The sequence below is a fragment of the Sphaeramia orbicularis genome, chromosome 11, assembly GCF_902148855.1.
Source record: "Sphaeramia orbicularis chromosome 11, fSphaOr1.1, whole genome shotgun sequence".
Taxonomy (NCBI): Eukaryota; Metazoa; Chordata; class Actinopteri; order Kurtiformes; family Apogonidae; genus Sphaeramia; species Sphaeramia orbicularis.
Window position 1 is genome coordinate 51,505,548 of NC_043967.1, and position 19,591 is coordinate 51,525,138.

Genomic DNA, 19,591 nt, shown 5'->3' on the forward strand with positions numbered 1-19,591 from the left:
AAGGAAACGAGTGCAGACCGGTAATTTTCAACCTACACAGAATGTGTTAAAGCAGGCAGCAGGGATTATAGGTAATGTCAAATTGCACCTTGAAATATCAGATTTTTTTGTCAAACTTTGATAATAAAATACATTGAAAGGTGAGTTTTTTTTAAAATAATGAGTGAAAACAGTGATGGTACAGTATTAAAACCTTTACTCAGACATGATACAACAAACAGAAACAAGATTCAGAATTAATGACTGAAAAATTATTCATATTTTTTTTCTTCTTTCAATCCCCAAAGCACACAATAGTCAATCAGCTCCACATGTATGATGGAGTAAGATACAAACAGGACAAAAAACAGACACAAGAGAAAAATTAAAAATAAGAGTGACAGATTCCATTCTGATTTTACAGTTCTTGTATTTGTTTAATACTTTGTAATAAACAAAAGATAAATAGCATAGTCAGAGAGGAGAGAGACAGGAAACAAGACAAAGATTAAGTGTGTGAATTTTATTTAGCTGAAAAGTAAACAATTAAGGAAGATTCTTGATCTACTGGAAAATAGGGTTTTCTTTTTTCTCTTCTTGATCAACAAATTTAACACCTAATCCAAATTCTGCAAGTCCCTGCCCGTCACTTCTCCTTACCCTACTGTAACCTCAAACATCAGCAACAACCTCATCCTTAAAGAGAGCAATCATAAGTAGTTGACCCTTCTCATCGCCTTCATTCACTGTAACCAGATACTGTTCTCAAGTGTCAACTGCAAACTAGGCCTATGGATTCTAGCAACCTTTGCACAGCGTGTTCATTGTTGGAACCAGTTATTCCACTCAATATCTCAAACCATCTCTGAAGGGTTAGTTTTATTTGCCGGTAGCAAACCGCTACATCCAACCCCAACACCGACACGGACCAGGCATGGACGCAGAAACCATAAAAACAGATGCAGCTCAAGAAGAGCAGGTCCACAGCTGTCTAGTCTAGCTTGGTCAACTTGCTCCTGATCTGCTTTTCACTTGTTTCTGCACTTCCTAGTATTGGAAAGATTAGCAGATATTTTCAGGCCAGGGGACCCTATAAAAAAGCACCAATTCACAACTTGAGCACCCAGGGGAGGAAACACACTGGTCGTCTTCTCTCTCCAATGACCAGTCCTCCCCTCTCCACACAAGCTGTCATTCCATTCCTGTTAGGGCCCCACTTTAGCATGCACTACACAGGCCAAGATTAGTGCACACTCTTTAATGTGCAGCACAATAATCACAACATACATGGCAAACAAGCAGTGGGGTCTGAGTGGCCCTGCATTTAAAAAGGCCACTTCCACAAACAGCTTGGCAGTGATAAATAAACCAGTGAGGATGGTGGTTTTCGAGGCTGCATATCACACACTGCACCTCAATGATCATAAACGGATCGGCCTTAGTTCCAGGGGGCCTGTGTCAACGTGTAAAGATGCCACCCTGAAATCTAAACTATACATGATGATCAATTCTTCCATCACAGGCTGCGATCCATTAAAAAAATACACAATTAATTAATGTCTTTACTTTCAAAAAGCAATTTCAAAATGTAACAAAGATGGCGACAACAATACTGCTACACAGTCAAAAGGTCACAGCATGTGTCTGCCTTGAGTGCACACGGTTGCAACAACAAACATTTCTAGGCAATGTGGAGCAAACGGCGGTCTCTGGTGGCCACAGACCCCTTCCACACAGCCCCTCAACTCCTTTCCTACCAAAAAGCTCCTCATCTGTTTCAAACAGTCCAAGAATCATAGGCTTATTCTATACATCCATTCCAATGAAAGCCCAGTACTTTTCAGCCCACATGGTTGAGTGAGTTAAGCATTAGTTTAAATCATAGTAAAGCAGTAAAGATGGGGAAGCATTTTCTGATAAAGCATAATGTCAAGAAGCCAGCTAGAATTACCTCTGCATCCTGGCTCTTGTGTGCGTCCTTTCATTATTCTGTGATACAAAATCAGTTAACAGTTCTTAGCACATTGCAGCCAAAGCTTCACTCAAAAGGTGCAGTTGCAGACAGACTGCATTCACATATGTATATACACATGTGTCTACACATACCTTATAACTGGTAGAAAAACCTTAAATACCCAACCATAATCTGCTGCTTCAACAGTTTGCTTGATAAGCAAATCTAAAGTGGCTTAGCATTCAAACCTGCACTGACTGTATCACGTTTTCTTGGCCTTATCTGTGTATCATCCTCAACATCACCTAAACTCATAACAAAAGGAAAGAAACAGAGAAAGGATATATCAAAACTTTGATGCATTGCTGATTTATGGAGGGATGGGAAGTCTAAATAATAAGATTGCCAATTGATATCAACTTATGTAAGCACATAAGCAGAGATTTTCAAATGTGAGGAACCACAAATGAGTTGCATATTTTTTAGTTTGTGTGGCATTTGCTCAGAGAACTGTGCATGTGACTAATACTTTTAATGCAGACGTGGATCATCCTGTACTTGACTGATTGTGTATTCGTTCCCATCCCAAGCTATAAACATGAAGCAATAGCAGCAGGCTTAACATTCAACGGAGGAAGCTCCAGAAAAACCCACAGAGAAAAAGATGCTCAGCTGAAAGCCAATCAGTGGATGAGGTTCTTCAAAAAACCATCCATCCTGAAGTCAGCCCACATTCTATGGGACCAGGAAAAAAAGCTTAGCTATGGTTGCACTCAACTTCATTCCATTGTCTGACAGTCTTTTAAAGCTGACCTCTAAACTAAAAGAAAAGGAAGCGGGAGCGTACGCCCAGAAATTCTGCTCAGTTCGAGTAAATAAAGCGCTGAGACCATCCTGCAGGATGTCAAGTGTATGTTGGTTTCTGATCACTCCAAGCATCAGTCTCAGCCACGTTATCTATACCAACAAACAAAATGAAGCAGCAATGGTGCACAAAGGGCTGACTTTTCCAGGCATACTGGGCATTAACGGACATTTGGAGGCTACTTTGGCCGACGTGCCTCTATACATGGGAGGAAAAACTCAGATACGACATCAAACCTCAAGGTCAGACCATCTTATTGACATTTAAAAAACCACCTGTCTTACAGGTCATAGAAGTGTTAGCCTCCAAGTCCACATCACATGGGGGAAGCCAAGGATCCTCTCAGAGTATTTGGACTATTCTGCAGGGCAGGAAGCTCATTGCTCTTTCTGATCAAAGTGGCTGCTGGCCCCCTAAATTCAACAGCTACTTTCACTTTTCTAACCAGCCAAACTTTGTTTTCCTAAAATACAAAAGACTCTGGCTCTACCTGGAAGAGTACAAAGACTAACCAGCCATAGCCAAAATGTACAAGCACTTCGCTGGTGTTCAATTTCCGTAGTCGGAGTCAACGATAAGGATAGGGGTCAAAAAGTAACGAAGACTATGAGGAAAATCTAGATTTTAAACAGAACTGTTGAAAGAGTGGAGAATGGCTGTGTGATTTGTCTGATTATTTGCATACTGTGTTTGCATTGATGTAGATGTGCAAGTCTTAATCTAAAAGACCACATTAGTTTTTAGCACCTGGTAGAGGGTTGCTGTACCTCTTCCCTGTAGAATGATACTGCAAAATATACGATTCTAATTGCTATTAAATGTGGTGACTAATAAGAAGGCTAAATATACCTCAGAACATCAACACTCCCTTAAATACTTTACTAACAAAAACAGTAATAAGTTTGTGTACCCCAGTATTGCTCGCCACTGAGCATGTGTAGACGGTTTAATTCATAGTTTATATCTCCTGATCTTGTGGTAGCTTCATTTGACTTTTCACTGTAATGCTGAGATTAAGTTGCCCACAAATTTCAATCACAGTAAATGTCAAGTGCCATTGTCAATGAAATCCAGCCAATCAATTAATAAGAACAACAGGAAACATTGGCATTTGTTGGTGCAAAAGTAGCAGTGAGGTGTGGTTTGGCCCTGGGCTCAGTCATAATTTCATAATAATTTCATGATGATGTCATTATGTGGGAAACAAGTCTGATATTTTTTCAGCACAAAATAGAGCTTTTAACGTTATTTGTTGGAGACATCAATCTCATATTCACATCAGTGTGAACAGACTTTTGTTTCTGGATGACTCCTGTGACTTTTTTTGTATTATTTACATCTATTGTACAAAAATTGCAAGCATTGAACCAGTACACACTGAATAAAGTTTTGAAAGCTGCAGGTAGTAGGTGTAGGATTTTCATTTTGCAGCATTGCTCATTTGATCACTGCATTAGTCAAACACTCCACACTAGTGCATTGTTTAACAATGAATATCCAATGTCAGTAACCCAATCAATCAGTGGTGGCCTTCAAAAGGATTGATTATCAATTGGCTACAAGGTGAAAATACATGTTGAAATATTGCTGACATTAAATCATTTAAATTTGTCTTTACATTTCCCATCATGGCCGTCGTTTTATGTGGTGTGCAAAAACCATTCAGCCTTTTGTCTCTTCTTGTTTTACACAGAGAACAAAATGCAGCATTAGAATGCAACGCCTCTCATACGGCTGGATCTTGCACTAGAACACTGTTGCTGCATACATGGGATTTATTTACCCAACAGTGCCCTTCAGCTTTAAACACCTGGCTGAGTACAGATTCACCAGTTATATTTGGAGTTGTTAAGAAAATTACTTTCCACTTAAAATAAGGAACAAAGGGATTAGGACAGACTAACACACTTGCCAGTGACCATTTGATTAGTGGCTTATGTTAAATCCCATGATGCAATAATCAGAAAGCCCTACACATAGTACCTTCAAGGTCATCTTAGGTGTCTTGAGAATAGATGGTCATTTCTAGGAAACAGGAACATTTACACAGTTACAACTCACAAAAGTGCATAATGACCACCAGCAAAGGGAGGATTTAGGGGAGCAGGAGTTGAAGAGAAACAAATACTAATTTTTCTTGCATGAAGCTGTACTTCCTGTGAGCCTCAAGCTGTTCAAAATGCCAACCAACTGCCAAAGAAGAAAAAGGATAAAATCAAAACTTAAAAAAAAAAAAAAAAAAAGAAAAAGAAAACAAAACGATTCAAGTCATTCTTCTTGTCTTACAAAGCCCGCTGTGCGCATCAGGGTGGGAGGGACACAGTTAGTCTGTTCAACAAAGTGATCCCAGACCCCTTTTCCTGGATTTCAATGCCTTGGAAAAAGCTCTCATTTCATGAGTACAGTACTTCAAAATAGAAACTCAAACAAGTTTCAGCATGAATATTCAAAAAGCATAAAATATTAAAATGATACCAGATTGGATGAACTCACTGGGAGGGTGTCTGCTTGTCCTTTATCGGACACACCTCCTGACCAATAACAAATACATTTGTTTCATGGTGGACAGTTGATTGAAATGCTATGCACCTGATTTTAAGCTAAAACCATACATGAATAACTAACCGGCTAGTGATGGATATAATATACAGAGGTGCGGCTAGCAGTGTAACCAAGTAACTCAAGTAAAAACGGGGAGTATACCAGTTACGCAGAAGCAAAAACCCACTGTGAGATGAGGATGTGAAAACTGAAGGCTAACTTAAAATTAAGACATTTACTGTATATGTTTGATAAAAAGGGGGTAAATTGCTTGAGTCTTAACCCCTACGGTGAAAAACTGAGTATGGGAAAAGAGGGTGATAACGTGTATGTGTCTGTTTGTGTGCATGAGCATATTGTTCTTTTAGAGCCATTTGTATCAGTGTATTACTCATGTTTTTGTTGAAGACCTGCGTAATAGCCTGTGCATGTGTCTACATAATTAGCCGGTGAGACAGAGAATATGTGTATGTTTGTGTGTGTATGTGTGTGTCCATGTGTTTAAGAGTGACAGCCGGTCCAAAAACCAGCAGGTGCTGCAGTTAAGTGAGGCCCAATGAGAAGAGCCAACAACCAACACGGGGCAATGTGTTGGGAATCCTGGTGTGCATCAGATCCAGACCGGACCAAACCTGGCTCCTTTAGGTGAGCTGGTGTGGCGCCTCCAGCATCTCCATCAGGAAGGTGTCGATAGGCGTGTCACCAATCAGTTTAAAGAAGAACAGGTGCTCCAGGCACTTTAGACCAATGGAGCGCAGTGCTGGGAGCCGGAGGAGGAGCTTTGCAAACCTGGATGAAGGAAGAAAGAAGGAAAAAAGTGCAAACCTCAGAAAATATGACAAGAAGGAAATATGTTTTACATTCTTGTACAGGGGCATTATAGGAGATGCATGAACATGGATTACTAAGCAAACAAAGCTATTCATCACAAAAATCCCGTCCTGAACATGATACTTATCAATATAATAGTTACCAGTCTGTCACTTATATATATTACTATACAGTATTTTCTCCTGACACTTGACCTGACAAAACTGAGCAAAACATTGTGATTACATGTAGTCCTGTCACAATCAGAGGAGTGAAGCTTATTCAAAGATGTTTGCAAAATAGGTAAGAAATTGTTAGTTCCCTTGTCTGGTTTCTTCTTATAGTTGTGAGTGTTCTTTACCTATGATGTCAAACTCAGTTAAACAAACCACCCTGAAACAACATCATAAAGTGCTAAAGTGTCTCAGTATCACACACACATTTGTATACGTGTGTATGTAGTTATGTTGTATGTAGATATGTTTTGCAGCGTACCTGCCCTGCTGGTCAGGGTATTTCTGTTTACAATAAGCCTCAAGAGAGGCATACACCCTCTCTCTCAGTAGCTCCACTTCACTGGGATTGGACAAACCCTTGGCATCTTCAAGTGAAAATAGAGGACATTGACATTTCATGCAGCACCATATGTTACATTTGCCACTTTTAAAAAACAGCAAAATCCAAATATTATTTTTCATTTTCATGACATATGATCCACATTTCTGCCTTGAGGCATACCTGGGTTGAAAAGAATAATGGCTCGAAGGCAACCCAGCTCTGTCTTGTCCATTTGCATGTCTCTCATCTTACTCACAAGCTCTGTCAAAACTCTGCATTGAGGAAAGGGGGGGAAGAGAAAAACAGGAGGTGACACCAGTTAAAGGCAGAATGACATAAAATTAAAGAAGAAAACAAGAGTAAAGGTGAAGAAGCAAGTCACAGATAGAGGGAAAAGAAGAAGATCAAGAAAAACAACGAAAGGAAGAGACTGAAGAAAAGAATGAGAACAACAGACGGACCATATTCCATAACCGCATTGTTATATGTGGTTTCTTATTAGAACAGTGCACATAGATTATGACTGCAGACAGTAGAACGTGGCTGAAAAGCTGCTTCTGAGGAAAAATGTGACATACGACCACCAGCAAATAATGCAAAGTTCGAGTTTTTTCCAACTTTGGGTGTTTCACAGATTGCTTCTCCCCCTTTTATTTCCACTGAACTGATACAAAAACAGGTGTAGGTGGTTGGGAAGTCTGATGATTGATGACTCTGAACAGTTCAGAGTCTGTAGCAGTCAGGGTTTCGGGACTTGACTCTCACTTCTTTTCTCCAAACCCACAGAAAATCAACAATGAACACCCTGTAATGTTTTGGAATTAATGTGATTTTGACCTTACAAACCATCAATCCCTGCTACTAGTTTAAATACATGTATTTTATACAAGTCAAACTCTTATGGTCTATAATGACATACAGACATCAGTTTGTTGCTGACGTGTTGCGCATCGATGAGAACAGTCTAAACTTTTACATCTTTATCTACTTTATTTCCTTCTTATGAATGTTATGATGTTCAGGTAGAAAAATGACTTTGATTGGAATTGAAAGGGTGACATCATGGAAATTAGACATAAATGACCTTCTTCTCAACTCATTGTCAGAAAAATGCATCCTCTTTTAGCTGACTAATTTATGTCGATGCTGCCCAAGTCAAAAAAACAGCCTCATCAAAGTTTTAATGTGGCACCAAATAAAACTGACTTTTAGGTCCTTCACTTCCTTTCTTCCTTTGTCTGTGAACTAAATGACCAGAAACAAGTAGAAAAATATGTATACAGTACCATCGAACTATTAGTACTCCTGAAAAGCTAGTGTCATTAAACCAGACCACCACGTATTTCATTTGTCCATAATTGTCCTTTAAGGCTTGAAATTGATAAGCGGAGGCATTAATAGCCAAACAAAACAAGTATTCTGCACACAACAAGAGAAGTCACAAACCAAACTTAAAAGATTTCGCACTTAAAATGCAGTATTGTTTTTCATCATCATCTAAACCATACGCCCACAGTTCACTGAATGATCAGGACAAATGATTCAGCGGATGATGTTTTTAGCGCGACATGTTGAAAATCAGCTGGTTTTGGCAAAGCTGCGAGAAAAAAAAAAATTGTTCTGGTTCTGTTTGTTTTGATGTTGGCTGAAGAGGAGGGGTTCAAGAAAAGTGTTTGTGTAGTGGAGTAATTACCTGTCAAATATGGCCCCAACCTCAGCATTGTGCGCCCTGTGTATTCAATCACAATGTGTTATTACAATGTCAATACACAGTTACATTGTTATTACAGTGTTCTGATTTTTTGGGACTTTCACCTGAAAAAGCTCTCAGTGCATAAGATGATTTTGTGTGGTTAAAAAGTGCAGTACAGATTGTATAGGGGTTGTTCACATTTTGTTGCCTGGGCTCAAAATTTACTCCTGTGCTTAATTACTATGACACTCTTGATCAGTCTTACAATACCAAAATGTATTGTGTTATCCAACCAACAAGTATATTCACATGTATTAAAATAAGCAGAAAGAAGGTTATGATAAACTCTATAAGCCATGTGCAAAACAGCAGAAAACCATTAGTACACAAGGACCTTAAGTTGAAAACAACTTATATTTAGTGGTCCTGGCAAAAACTAATTGTTATGAAAGCATAACATCAGGAAGTTTCACTCAAGTAAAGCTTGAGTGAAAGAGGCTATGACATATTAAATACATTAAATATAACTAACAGAGACAGCAAATGTTCTTAAAATCAACCAATGGAGCAGAAAAACAGAAAACACAGCCAAAGGAGCCTACTATTTTTTGTCATTCTTCATTCTTACGCTAAAGGTACACTTTTATAATGTGTTGAGACCCTTCACAGTGGAGACAACTTGGTGGACAAAAGCCTGACTCGCAGAATGACAAAAGAAGCAGGCCTCACCCATTCTATTATGTGAAATATTGGTTTCTTTTTGGTCAATCTGTGTCATGAAACATAAAAAAAAATTGAGTTTCCTGCCATGCTGTTGTATTTGCTGTCGTGTTCAGTTGTGTTAATTGTTGCAAAGAACTTTACATCTGAATACTGAATTATTCACCACCACTGAATTCATCACCGTTATGATCCAGCTGCTTCAAACAGATGTTGATGCCAAGCTGAAATAGAAGTCTGCTGCTAGAAAAGAGCAGTGCTATGTGGAAATTAAAAGGTACCAGAGGAAAAGGTTTCAGTCATTTGCCATGAGCCCAGTTAGATTGCTTTAAACCTGAAAGAATTTTCTGTTGAAATCGTACTTTAATAACAATGTAAGTACTGTGTAATTAACAGTGCATTGACATGTTGTGACGTAGTTGGGGTTTTACATAAAATTAATGAGTTGCAGTGTTTTTTTTCCTCAGGATAGATGATAACGGAATCAAAAAGTCTTACTAAAGAAGTGAAATTAATTAAAACCTGCTAATTTAGTGAATAATGCATTGACATCCCATTATGATTTAGACCAGTATTTGTGCATTATGTATTGGAGCTGTCATAGTTTAATTATATCCACATTGATGATGTTGAACATGTGATTCAACTTGTGAGATAATAGTGGATGGTTGAAAGGTGCAGAGGCCGTGGCTTTAATTATGTCTATGATTGATATCTCAAACAAATGAGGTAAAATTTGTGTGTAATGATAACGTGGCCTCAACAAAAACTACACTAATAAATAATACTTTATATATATGCTCCATGTATGTATGTGTACACACACACACACACACACACACGTGTGTATATGCATGTATGTTTGTATGTGAGCATATATGTGTGTCTATTGCAGTTAGTTTCTGATGTTGTGATCTTAGAATAAACAGGGTATCAACCAGACTGTTAAAATTCTTCGTCCTAGTATTTAATTCCATTGAAAGAATGGTGTAATATATGTGCCAAGATGGTATCACTGATTAATCAATGAGTTATGACTCCAAATTGTGCATCTATAGCCTCTACAGTACTCTGAACAATAATGGGATATAACCACTGCATTTCTATTTTCACCTGTTAGTATTGTCCATTAGTCAGCCATTATTCCATTACCAGGTGCTACAAAGGGTGCTCTGCCTCGGAGATTGCCTGGGGGTGCATGTGCACATGCATGTCTATGGGTAAGCATTAGTCACCAGCCACCCGGGCATGCGCTGTCACCCAGCGGGCCAAGAAGCAAAATGTCACAGCCAATCACAGCCACACAGAACACAGCAGCTGCAGCCAACCAGAGATAAAGACATAGCTCTTCATAGTGTCCTAACTCTTAGCCATTAATCCAGCTGCTCCTGAATGTGCATGTTCATATTATTTATAAGAAACGGACACAGTAAAACCATCAGAGACAAAGAAACCCATGTTGAGAAAGTCCAATGTTCTTGTTTACACTTTGCTTTTAGGGCAGATATGGACCTTACAGACTTTACAGGGTCGTTATAATTTGGTCTAGGAAGTGTTGATAGTCTGTACAAGCTCAGCTACTCTGAACAGGGGCTTGAAATTTAAAGTGAAGTTAAAAAAGCCACTGGAGAAGAACTCCACATAAATTCTAAACTCTCCAGTGGCGTTAATATTTTTAGTGCCATGTCCTGGTCTCTTGCATGACCTACCAAACTTTCTGATTCCAGGGGAAATCACTTATGTAGTATGTCTCTTGAGTGCCATACTTGTAAAGTCTGTATATTACCTGTCAAAAATCGCTCCAACTCCTGCACTGTGAGCACTGTTCCTGTGGACGTGCAGGCCTGTGGCCAATAAAATACCATCCTTCACTGAGATTGAGCGATGGGAGAACGATGCAATCAGGAGTTCATTCCAGCCTGTTGGAGAGTTGGTGGTATAAAAATTTGTACGTTATTTTGTTGTGGTAAAAACTAAATACAAAGTAAAGTAAGATGTGATAAAAGACTTGTAAAGTATACTTAATAAACAGTCCTGTGCAAAAGACCTCATTCAACATTATGTTTGTTGGTTTAGTAAAGTTCTAATGACCACACATAAGCATTTCTCAGTCTCTGCATTTAGATTCAATCTAGATATATGGGAAGTATATACAGCACACTACTTCTTGTCATGGTGTCAGTGGTCACACTAAATGGCAACCTTTAGAACCCATTTAGCTTCGTTAATTGTGTTTCTTTATGGCTGTGCAAGGATTTCCTATATTTTCTTGTTGTAGCTGAAGAGAATGCGAAATAAATATGTATGCTCATTTCAACCCTGCACAAACCTAAAGGCGACATTTGCACAGTACATTTGTGTTATTATTCCATAGTATAGTAATGGTGACACATACAGCTCTGGAAAATACAGTGTATTCTCGTTTAGTGCTGAAAGCCACACTTCGTATTTACTTTTCTTTTTTATTGTAACAAATGTGAGTAAACCCAGAACGCAGTAAAAAAGCGCATCAATACACTGGCTGATCATAGATGCCAAGTTAAGTCTTGCTGACAGTTTTTGGCCTCTCTAAATATGAAAGTAGAGGCCAGTGTTATTCTGTTGTGTTATGTTCATGTTTGTTTCATACATTTATAAGATTGAACTAATTCATTTGAAAACAGTGTTTTGAAGGGCTGACTTTAAAGAGCATCAAAATGAACAAAAAAACAAAAACATTAGTGCGTTTGCATTGGGCAAATATCCCCCCCAAAAAACCCAAACAAAAACAAAAACTTATTTGCCCAGAATGTCACACCCCTACTTAAAAAAACCAAGATCATTTTCATTTAACCATCTGGGCTGACCTGCACGTAGCAGGATGACCTGATCATCCAGGGGCAGCTCAGAGAAGTGTGGAATCCTCTTGGCCCACTCCACTAGGGTGAAGAGCTGCTTGTCTGCTGCCTGACAGATGTTGGTGACAGGATCGTTGGGCTGGAAATGCATTTTCAAACACAGCGTTTCATCAGAAGGCTTGACAGTAACAAACTGTAGTAACCATAATAACTAAGATTACCTTTAGATTACCTGATGCCAACTATTAACAAACACAAGTATATACAAATCCAAGATAATCTAAAACTAATCTAAAACTAAGCAAAAAACTCCCACAACTGCATTTAACTAAGCACGTAGTTCAGATCCTTCTATTGGATATTTACTGGAATGATAAACATGTTTCTGCTGCAAGATCTTTAACCCTTTAAATGATGCAGTGAGTATCTTCTCATTTCTTAAACAACCATCAGTTTGATAGAGAGCATAAAAATTGGGATGTGTTTCAATGGAAAATGGTCGTGTGGTTTGATGAGTCCAGACTGACCCTGTTCCAGAGTGATGGACCATCAGGGTGAGATGAGAGGTGGATGAAGTGATTACCCAGCATGCCTAGTGCCTACAGTACAAGCCTGAGGGGCAGTTATAATCTGTGGTTGCTTCGGTTGGTCAGGTCATGGTACAGTAACGTTATCTGACCAAAATATTATGGAAATAAATGTTGTCACACAGCATAAGCTTATCAAAACAATGCCACAGTGAATATATGCCATAATCAAAGCTTATTTCTAGAAAATACTGGCATGGAATTTGCAGGAGCACACTACTCACAGAGCTGCCCCCTGAACTTCCATCTGTATGAAGTTCCGTCTTCTGCTCAACAGCCATCTCAGCCTCCAAAATCTTCTCCACTGGCATCTCCTCATTTACTGCGCTGGTTGACTCCACCTCGCCTTCCCGATCTTTGTTCCTCTGTCTCTCTTCTTGGACAGCTGTAGGATGGGGGATCGGGGTGGGCAGAGAGGAGCACAGGAGAAATAAAATGAAGGACAAAAAAGGAGGGAGAGGAAGCAGGGGCAGACAGTAGAAAATGCAGAGGGGAAAGGATGAGAAGCACGAGAGGTGAGGTGGCAAGAAATGGATAATGAAGAAGAAGCAAGTTTAGACAGGCAAAGGCAGAAAACAAGATGATAGTGATAATGAGGAGGGCAAGTGAGGGAGAGAGATTTGTGACGGAAGAGATTAACATAGAAAATAAGCAAAAAGAATATGAAAAATAAAAAGATTAATAGTAAAATGTGCAAAACAGTGGGAAAGAACAAAAATACAGATCTATACAATTCATCATAAATTCATAATCTTTCATACTCTTTCATACTTCTTTCAGCCACTGGAAATAGGACAAATAACACACATTTTTTATGAAGTGAAATAACCTTTTTCTTCACAACAAATCATACATATGAGAGAAAACCAGATTTGTTTTAGTGCATGTACCCCAGTCTTTTCACAGGACATTAAAACCTTTTCTTTAGGTCTAACTTATAAAGCCTCATCTACATCAAACCTTGTATTTCGGAAAGCGTTTTTTTTACCCCAAAGCATGAACATCATCAGAGTGAACATCTTTCAACTTGAATCTGAAAGTCAAGTCAAATGAGGTGTTGCAATTAATGTGCAATACCTGATGTTTTAGCACATATGTCCAAAAGTAAAGACGCAGAACAACAAACAGTATTTATGAATTTAAGTGGGAAAACCAATTAAACATTCACTATTGCTCTACAACGCGCATCAAATTGTTCTTAAACAAGTTCCTGTAAAATGTCACTGACAGATGTAGAAGTGAAAGGAGATGACAGTTGAAATTAAGAACCTTAGACCAGAGTTGGATGATAATTAGAATTACTGCCGCTCAGATACTCTGCAAATGTTCCCTGGGCTTATAAAGGTTTAAGGAAAGTGATTTAAGGCAGATATTTTTCCACCCATGAGAACTGACAAGGAACTGTGAAGGAAAAAAATACATTCTAGCTTAGCTCCTTGTCACTGATATGCAATGTAATGTCTCTCTATCCTATTCATTCATACATCCAGACACACACCCCTCCCTCCCTCTTCTCCTTACATCTGTCGTTCATCTTGGCCACTACAGAAGGAGGGAAGGGGGGAGAGAGAGAACGAGAGGAAACAAAAAGAGGAAGAGAGGGGGAAAGGGGGTTAGTGTTTATAAGGCTTACCCACCCCCATTTCCCTCTCTACCACTCTACTCGTTCTGTCTATCCCCTACTGTAGAAATATTATCAGTGCTAATAAATCAGAAACTAGATATGTTCATGAGGATTGTAAGCTCGTCATGATCATATAGAACTGAGTTTCACGGTCATAAACAGCAACAGGAGTATTAAGGTTTCATTTTAAAATGAGGGATGTCTTTGTCTGTAAATTCAGTGTAAAGCTCTGTAGTATGGCCAAAAAAATTTTTTTTTTTTTTTTTTTTTTTTAAATGGTTTGTTTTCCAACTACATGAATTGGAAACATAATTCTAAAATACTCTTCCTTTACTAAAACTGTATGTTACACATTCACAGTTAATATCTTACAAGAAACAAAAGGGTTGCATATGGAATTTTTGCTGAGCAAGAAAGGTCTCCAGAAGAATAATTTTGATTTTGTGATTTGGGCATTTTCCACAAATACTGCTTAATTGAATCAATTCGATACATTGTCCAGCCTTGCCATTATGAAAGGCTTATTTTTAATTACATTCTGAATTTTATAATGAACAAATAAAGGCCACAGACTCATATTTGAGTATTTTTCTCCTTTCATTTAGAAACTCTATGCTAATTTTTAATTTAGCATGTAACAAAATATGAATATTAATATATAAAGGTAAAGGAGAAACACTGACATGGGATAAAAGATCAAATATGTAAAAACCTGATATATAAAAGTAAAATTGTTGGAATTATAGCAGCAAACAAAAAGTAGTGATGTATAAAATACCAAATGTAAACATCTTGTTATGTAAAACCGTTAAGACTAAATTGAAGCTTGTGATGTAAATAAAAAAAAAATATAACAAATATAAAACAACACTGTCTGCATTCATGACACGTACAACAAAAAAAATGCCATAAAGAGTGTGATTTGTGTCCGAACAACTACACAGCTTATTACAATGTGAATTGACTGAGCTTTTTCTATCATCGTATCTCATAACCCTAATTTGTCGTCTTAAGAAAACAGTCAGACGACAGTAATTCATCCACGTTTAGACAGGAAAACATAACTAACAGTCCATAGCTTGGTCTTGAGAAGCTCAATCAAAAATTCATCTGTCTTTTCAAAAAAATGACATGGAAGCTTCTCTGCTACCAACAAATATTCAAGAATCAAGAGCGCCATAAGTGCAATTTTCTTACAATTTCACAAATCCTTTAAAAGAACAAAATTAAATTGTAACTTGTGTCCAAATGCACCATTTTGTGCATTTAAACAAGAAATTCTGTGTGTGACAAGGTGTCACAGGCAGCCTCGTTTTTAGGGATCACAAGCAAAGGGCTGAGAACGAGTGTCTTACAAAGAGCGTTGATGATTGTACCAAGTTTCTTACCTTCTCTCTTCATACCCATGGCCAGGCACTTCTGGTAACGGCAGTACTGGCAGCGGTTTCTCTGTCTTTTATCAACCATACAGTCTTTATTGTCCCGACAGGTGTAGGTCAGGTCTTTGCGCACTGTCCGCTTGAAGAAACCTTTACAGCCCTCACAGCTGTACACGCCATAGTGCTTACCTGGAAAGTGAGGGACAAATTATGTAAAAGAGTCAAACAAGACAGAAAAAATTATTTACAGTGGATGAAATTTTAAAGGTACAGAATGATTGTTTGACCCTGTCTGGTGTTCAGGCCGAACTCATATGCAATGCACAAGAGATAGGAATAGTCTTATCACCAGAGGATCTGTCTCCGCAGATGGAACACATGCGTTTCTGGGAAAGCATTGGCCCAGGGCTGTGAGACGACAGCTGCTTCAAGCCTAATGGAGGTTTCACATCATCTGAGCTGCTTACTGCATGAAGCCCTGACATGGACACTGTTGAGTTGATCTGTGAACATGACAGAAATAACGGGACAGACAGGAAGCTGTTAAGTCTGCCTGGGCACAGAAGAGGAAACAGGATATAGTAAAAACTTGTCTAGCATATGAACTTACCAAGTATTTATTTACGACCCCGATGGTGCTAAAATTACAGATATGCACCAGTAATGGACACATTATAAAATGGCGATGATTCTGTTCGTAGCCCAGAATGTACAGGTTAACGTACAAACTCAATGAGATAGCACAAAATGTCAAGATCTAACCTTTCTGATGGCATGGCATCCCATTACATTTATAACATTTCTCATCCCTTACCTGTGGACTGCTAATGGGTCCATAGCCCACTGACGGTGTTCCAGGTAGGCAAGGCGAGCCAAGTGAAGAACTGATTACAGAGAAAGGGGAGCCAATGCTACTAATGGGACTGTTGACTCCGGCAGCGGTGATAGGAGGCAGCGAGGTCATGGAAGCTGCAGCCGATGGAACCAGTGGAGGTGAACGCTGTCCTGACGGGGGCGAGGACACAGACGAACTGTCTGGGCTGCGGGAATCTGATTGGAAATGTCCAGAGAAGGAAGAAACGAAACGTAAATCATTATTAGACATAATGTGTTAGTTAACTAAATTACATAGGTTTTCACACATTTTAATGTATTTTGGATTAAAACAGCAAAAGTGAGATTTGGATCATTCCAAACTGACCACTTTTTAGTACAGTTTGAGTAAAATTGAGGGGATTGACCATTTGGCAAACAACAGTTTTTACACAACACCTGAGGTGAGATTTCTAATACAATCTTTATCATTTCACATCTAATTTTGGTTAAAAAATAAAATTAAAAAATACTGTGTTATGAATTATTGACAAGCAGAGATAATGCCGTTTTCACTCACTTTCAACCACCTCTTTTCAACTGAGATTTAAGGTAAGAGACCAAATATTCAGCTGTTTCTGTTGATGCTGTGGTTTGTATGTTGTTGGCGCGTTCTACTCCAGCCATGTGCTGCATTTTTAATGCTTCAGGTGGTGTACTTGGTTCTTGTCTGATCAGATCTTTTTTCCTCCCTCAACCCAATGTGAAAAAAATCATCCTCAGAGCAAGACGCGATGACTGCAAGGAATCACACACTTAATTTCATTACCTTTTACTTTACAGTAAATTAGTACAGTAAAGATCATGAAGCAGCATAGTTAAAAACTGTTTTAGATTACTGACTTCAAAGTGCTCATATACACTAAAATAATTTGTTATTATTTTGTTGTAGTTTAATTACTGGCAGAACAATGGAGATTAGAGCCAAATTGATACTACACACTTTACTGCATTACAGAATTTTTCATTACAATATACCCACTCTGGACTAACAGATTATATACTCTCAGCAAAATAAAACACAGGCCAACTAGAGTTTTAGTTTACAGTATTTACATGGCTATGTTACTATGTTCTAAAATGTGTAATCATTGTAACTAATTTTTTTAGACAATTCTGTTTTAAGTAGTACTTCATTTAATTACAGTATAGTCTGTATATTATTGGTAGAATCAATGGAAAAAAGACGTTATAGGTTAACATATCCAACAATGTTATATTTATATTTTCCACACTTAAGTATTTTGTCAATTAACTAAACAAGCCCAGAATTTGTAACATATGCCTAAATTAAAAAGTCGTATTTTATAATAGACAAAAAATGTATGACAGTATTGTGTGCTAGTGTGTAATTACACCTTGTACAATTTGTAACCGCTCAACATCAGTTTCCAGATGTAACGTTTTGCAGATCATGTAGTGTCTATAACTGCTTTCCTGCCAAAATCGTGAAGTTATTTCTCTTACCTCTGCTGTCTCCCATGATGGTGGCTGGGCTCAGGGGCTGGCTGGCAGCTACACACCGACGATATTCAGTCTCAAACAGCCCGAAATCAAACTCTAGACCGCGGACTGAGGCCCGGGCCGGAGTTGTTTTGGGAAACCAAAAACGGGTCTGAAATTCCAACACAAGAAAAAGCTCCACATTAGATTATGTTGTGGCACATGTAGCTAATACCTGTTTGCTCAAACAGGTAATGACAGGCAGATATCATCTCGTCCTTCCTTAGCCATCTGTCTGCATATAAACAGAAATATTTATATATTTGATGCATTGTTGGCATTTAAAAAAAAAGGTGTTGCAGCAGGACTTTGCTGAGTAGCCAGCTGCTGCCATATTTATGCATGTCCTGCTACAGTAGGAAGCAAATACTGAGTTGTTAGCGTAGACACCTAACACCAGTGAATCGATTATTGAACACTAATTACGTTGTCTTTAACGAACGCAATGAAATCCTGTTCTGTTCCGGTATATAGACGGGGCCCAGACAGATGAAAACAAACCGCTCGTGCAGGGTAGCGTTAGTCGTCACATAACTCGTAAACTAGCTAACGCTACCATGCTAACGCCTAAAATATCTGCACCTACCGTAGAGATAAATATCAAGATAACCACCCTGACCGATTACAACGTGATTTGTACAGACCCATTTCAACACACCGTTTAACGCAAACGGGCCCCTGACGTTAAATTTAGAGTGATTTCTGCTCTGTCTGGTTTAGGTTGGCAGATGTAGCTACGGCTAGCTACCTAACTGGGCTAGCATGCTAGTTAGCCCGAAAGCATCGGAGCAGAGCTTGAGAGACGAGAGCGAATTATTCTGCGGCCGGTTGTCTATTCCTGTCTAATCCTCGAATGCACAGAAAAGCAAAGGGTTTCAAACATATAATTTGGAAGCAAATACGGATTACTGACGTTTTAGCGGCACAGCTTCTTCGCATGAAAGGATGTGGCGACTAGGCCCGTGTGTGTCTGTCTCTCCCCCCACTTTGCCTCGTAGTCAACCCTCCCTCCCCCTGCAAGGATGAAAACATGATGATGGTGGAGGATTTGGCTTAGTGCTCTCTAACAGTTGTACATTGGTTCTGAATCGCTGCAAAACACTGCAGTCCGGATTGTCAGTCTGTGAGGAGGGTTGATTGGTCGTGTTCCGCCTCTCATGAGACAGACACATCCAGTGAAAGGGGTCAGGAGGTCAAGACAAGTTCAGCTCAGTATGTCAGTTGTTGAAAAGGTTATTAGCGGGCATCGTGTAGAGACGGTGCTGTGGCGCTGGAGAACAGACGCTACCACTAACGCACATTGATTAGCCTATTAATATAATACATTATTGATATGATGACTTCTCAGTTTGTGCCATTGCATCATATCACATCAGTAATAATGTTTAACATCTGCAGATGAACAGATGCATGCACCAAAACTCTGTAGCTGCAGCGGTGAAAGCCCTGTTTCACATTACAATAATCTCTTTATGGAATAGGTCACATCGTTAAAATACAGCATGGTACCACTTAAACCCTGCTTTTACACCTTATTATACGATTTGCAGATCCATCATGTCATCTCAATATTGCATTTTATTCATTGTAAACAGAAGTAGCATTATTTTACATTCATGTCCAATAAATATATTTTAGAGCGAGCGGTGTGAAAGAGTGCAGTTTTTG

General features: G+C 38.8%; 1 protein-coding gene across 4 annotated transcripts; it reads right to left on the reverse strand.

Moving 5' to 3' along the window:
• Window positions 1-179: 179 nt before the first annotated feature.
• rxrba (retinoid x receptor, beta a) lies at window positions 180-19,024 on the reverse strand. Of its 4 annotated transcripts, XM_030146588.1 has the most exons (13): window positions 18,837-19,024; window positions 17,888-18,035; window positions 16,362-16,597; window positions 15,897-16,050; window positions 15,557-15,736; window positions 14,066-14,086; window positions 12,769-12,929; window positions 11,967-12,096; window positions 10,907-11,039; window positions 8,401-8,436; window positions 6,888-6,979; window positions 6,645-6,750; window positions 180-6,128 (listed from the first exon to the last, which is right to left on the reverse strand). In XM_030146588.1, the coding sequence occupies exons 2-13, from the start codon at window positions 17,901-17,903 to the stop codon at window positions 5,981-5,983; spliced, it is 1,413 nt and encodes a 470-aa protein (XP_030002448.1). In that variant the 5' UTR covers window positions 17,904-18,035; window positions 18,837-19,024; the 3' UTR covers window positions 180-5,980. The 4 variants fall into 4 exon arrangements, with proteins under 4 accessions (XP_030002448.1, XP_030002450.1, XP_030002451.1 ...); XM_030146590.1 differs by lacking the exon at window positions 14,066-14,086 and having other exon boundaries at window positions 18,837-19,022; XM_030146591.1 differs by lacking the exon at window positions 8,401-8,436 and having other exon boundaries at window positions 18,837-19,019.
• Window positions 19,025-19,591: the final 567 nt, after the last annotated feature.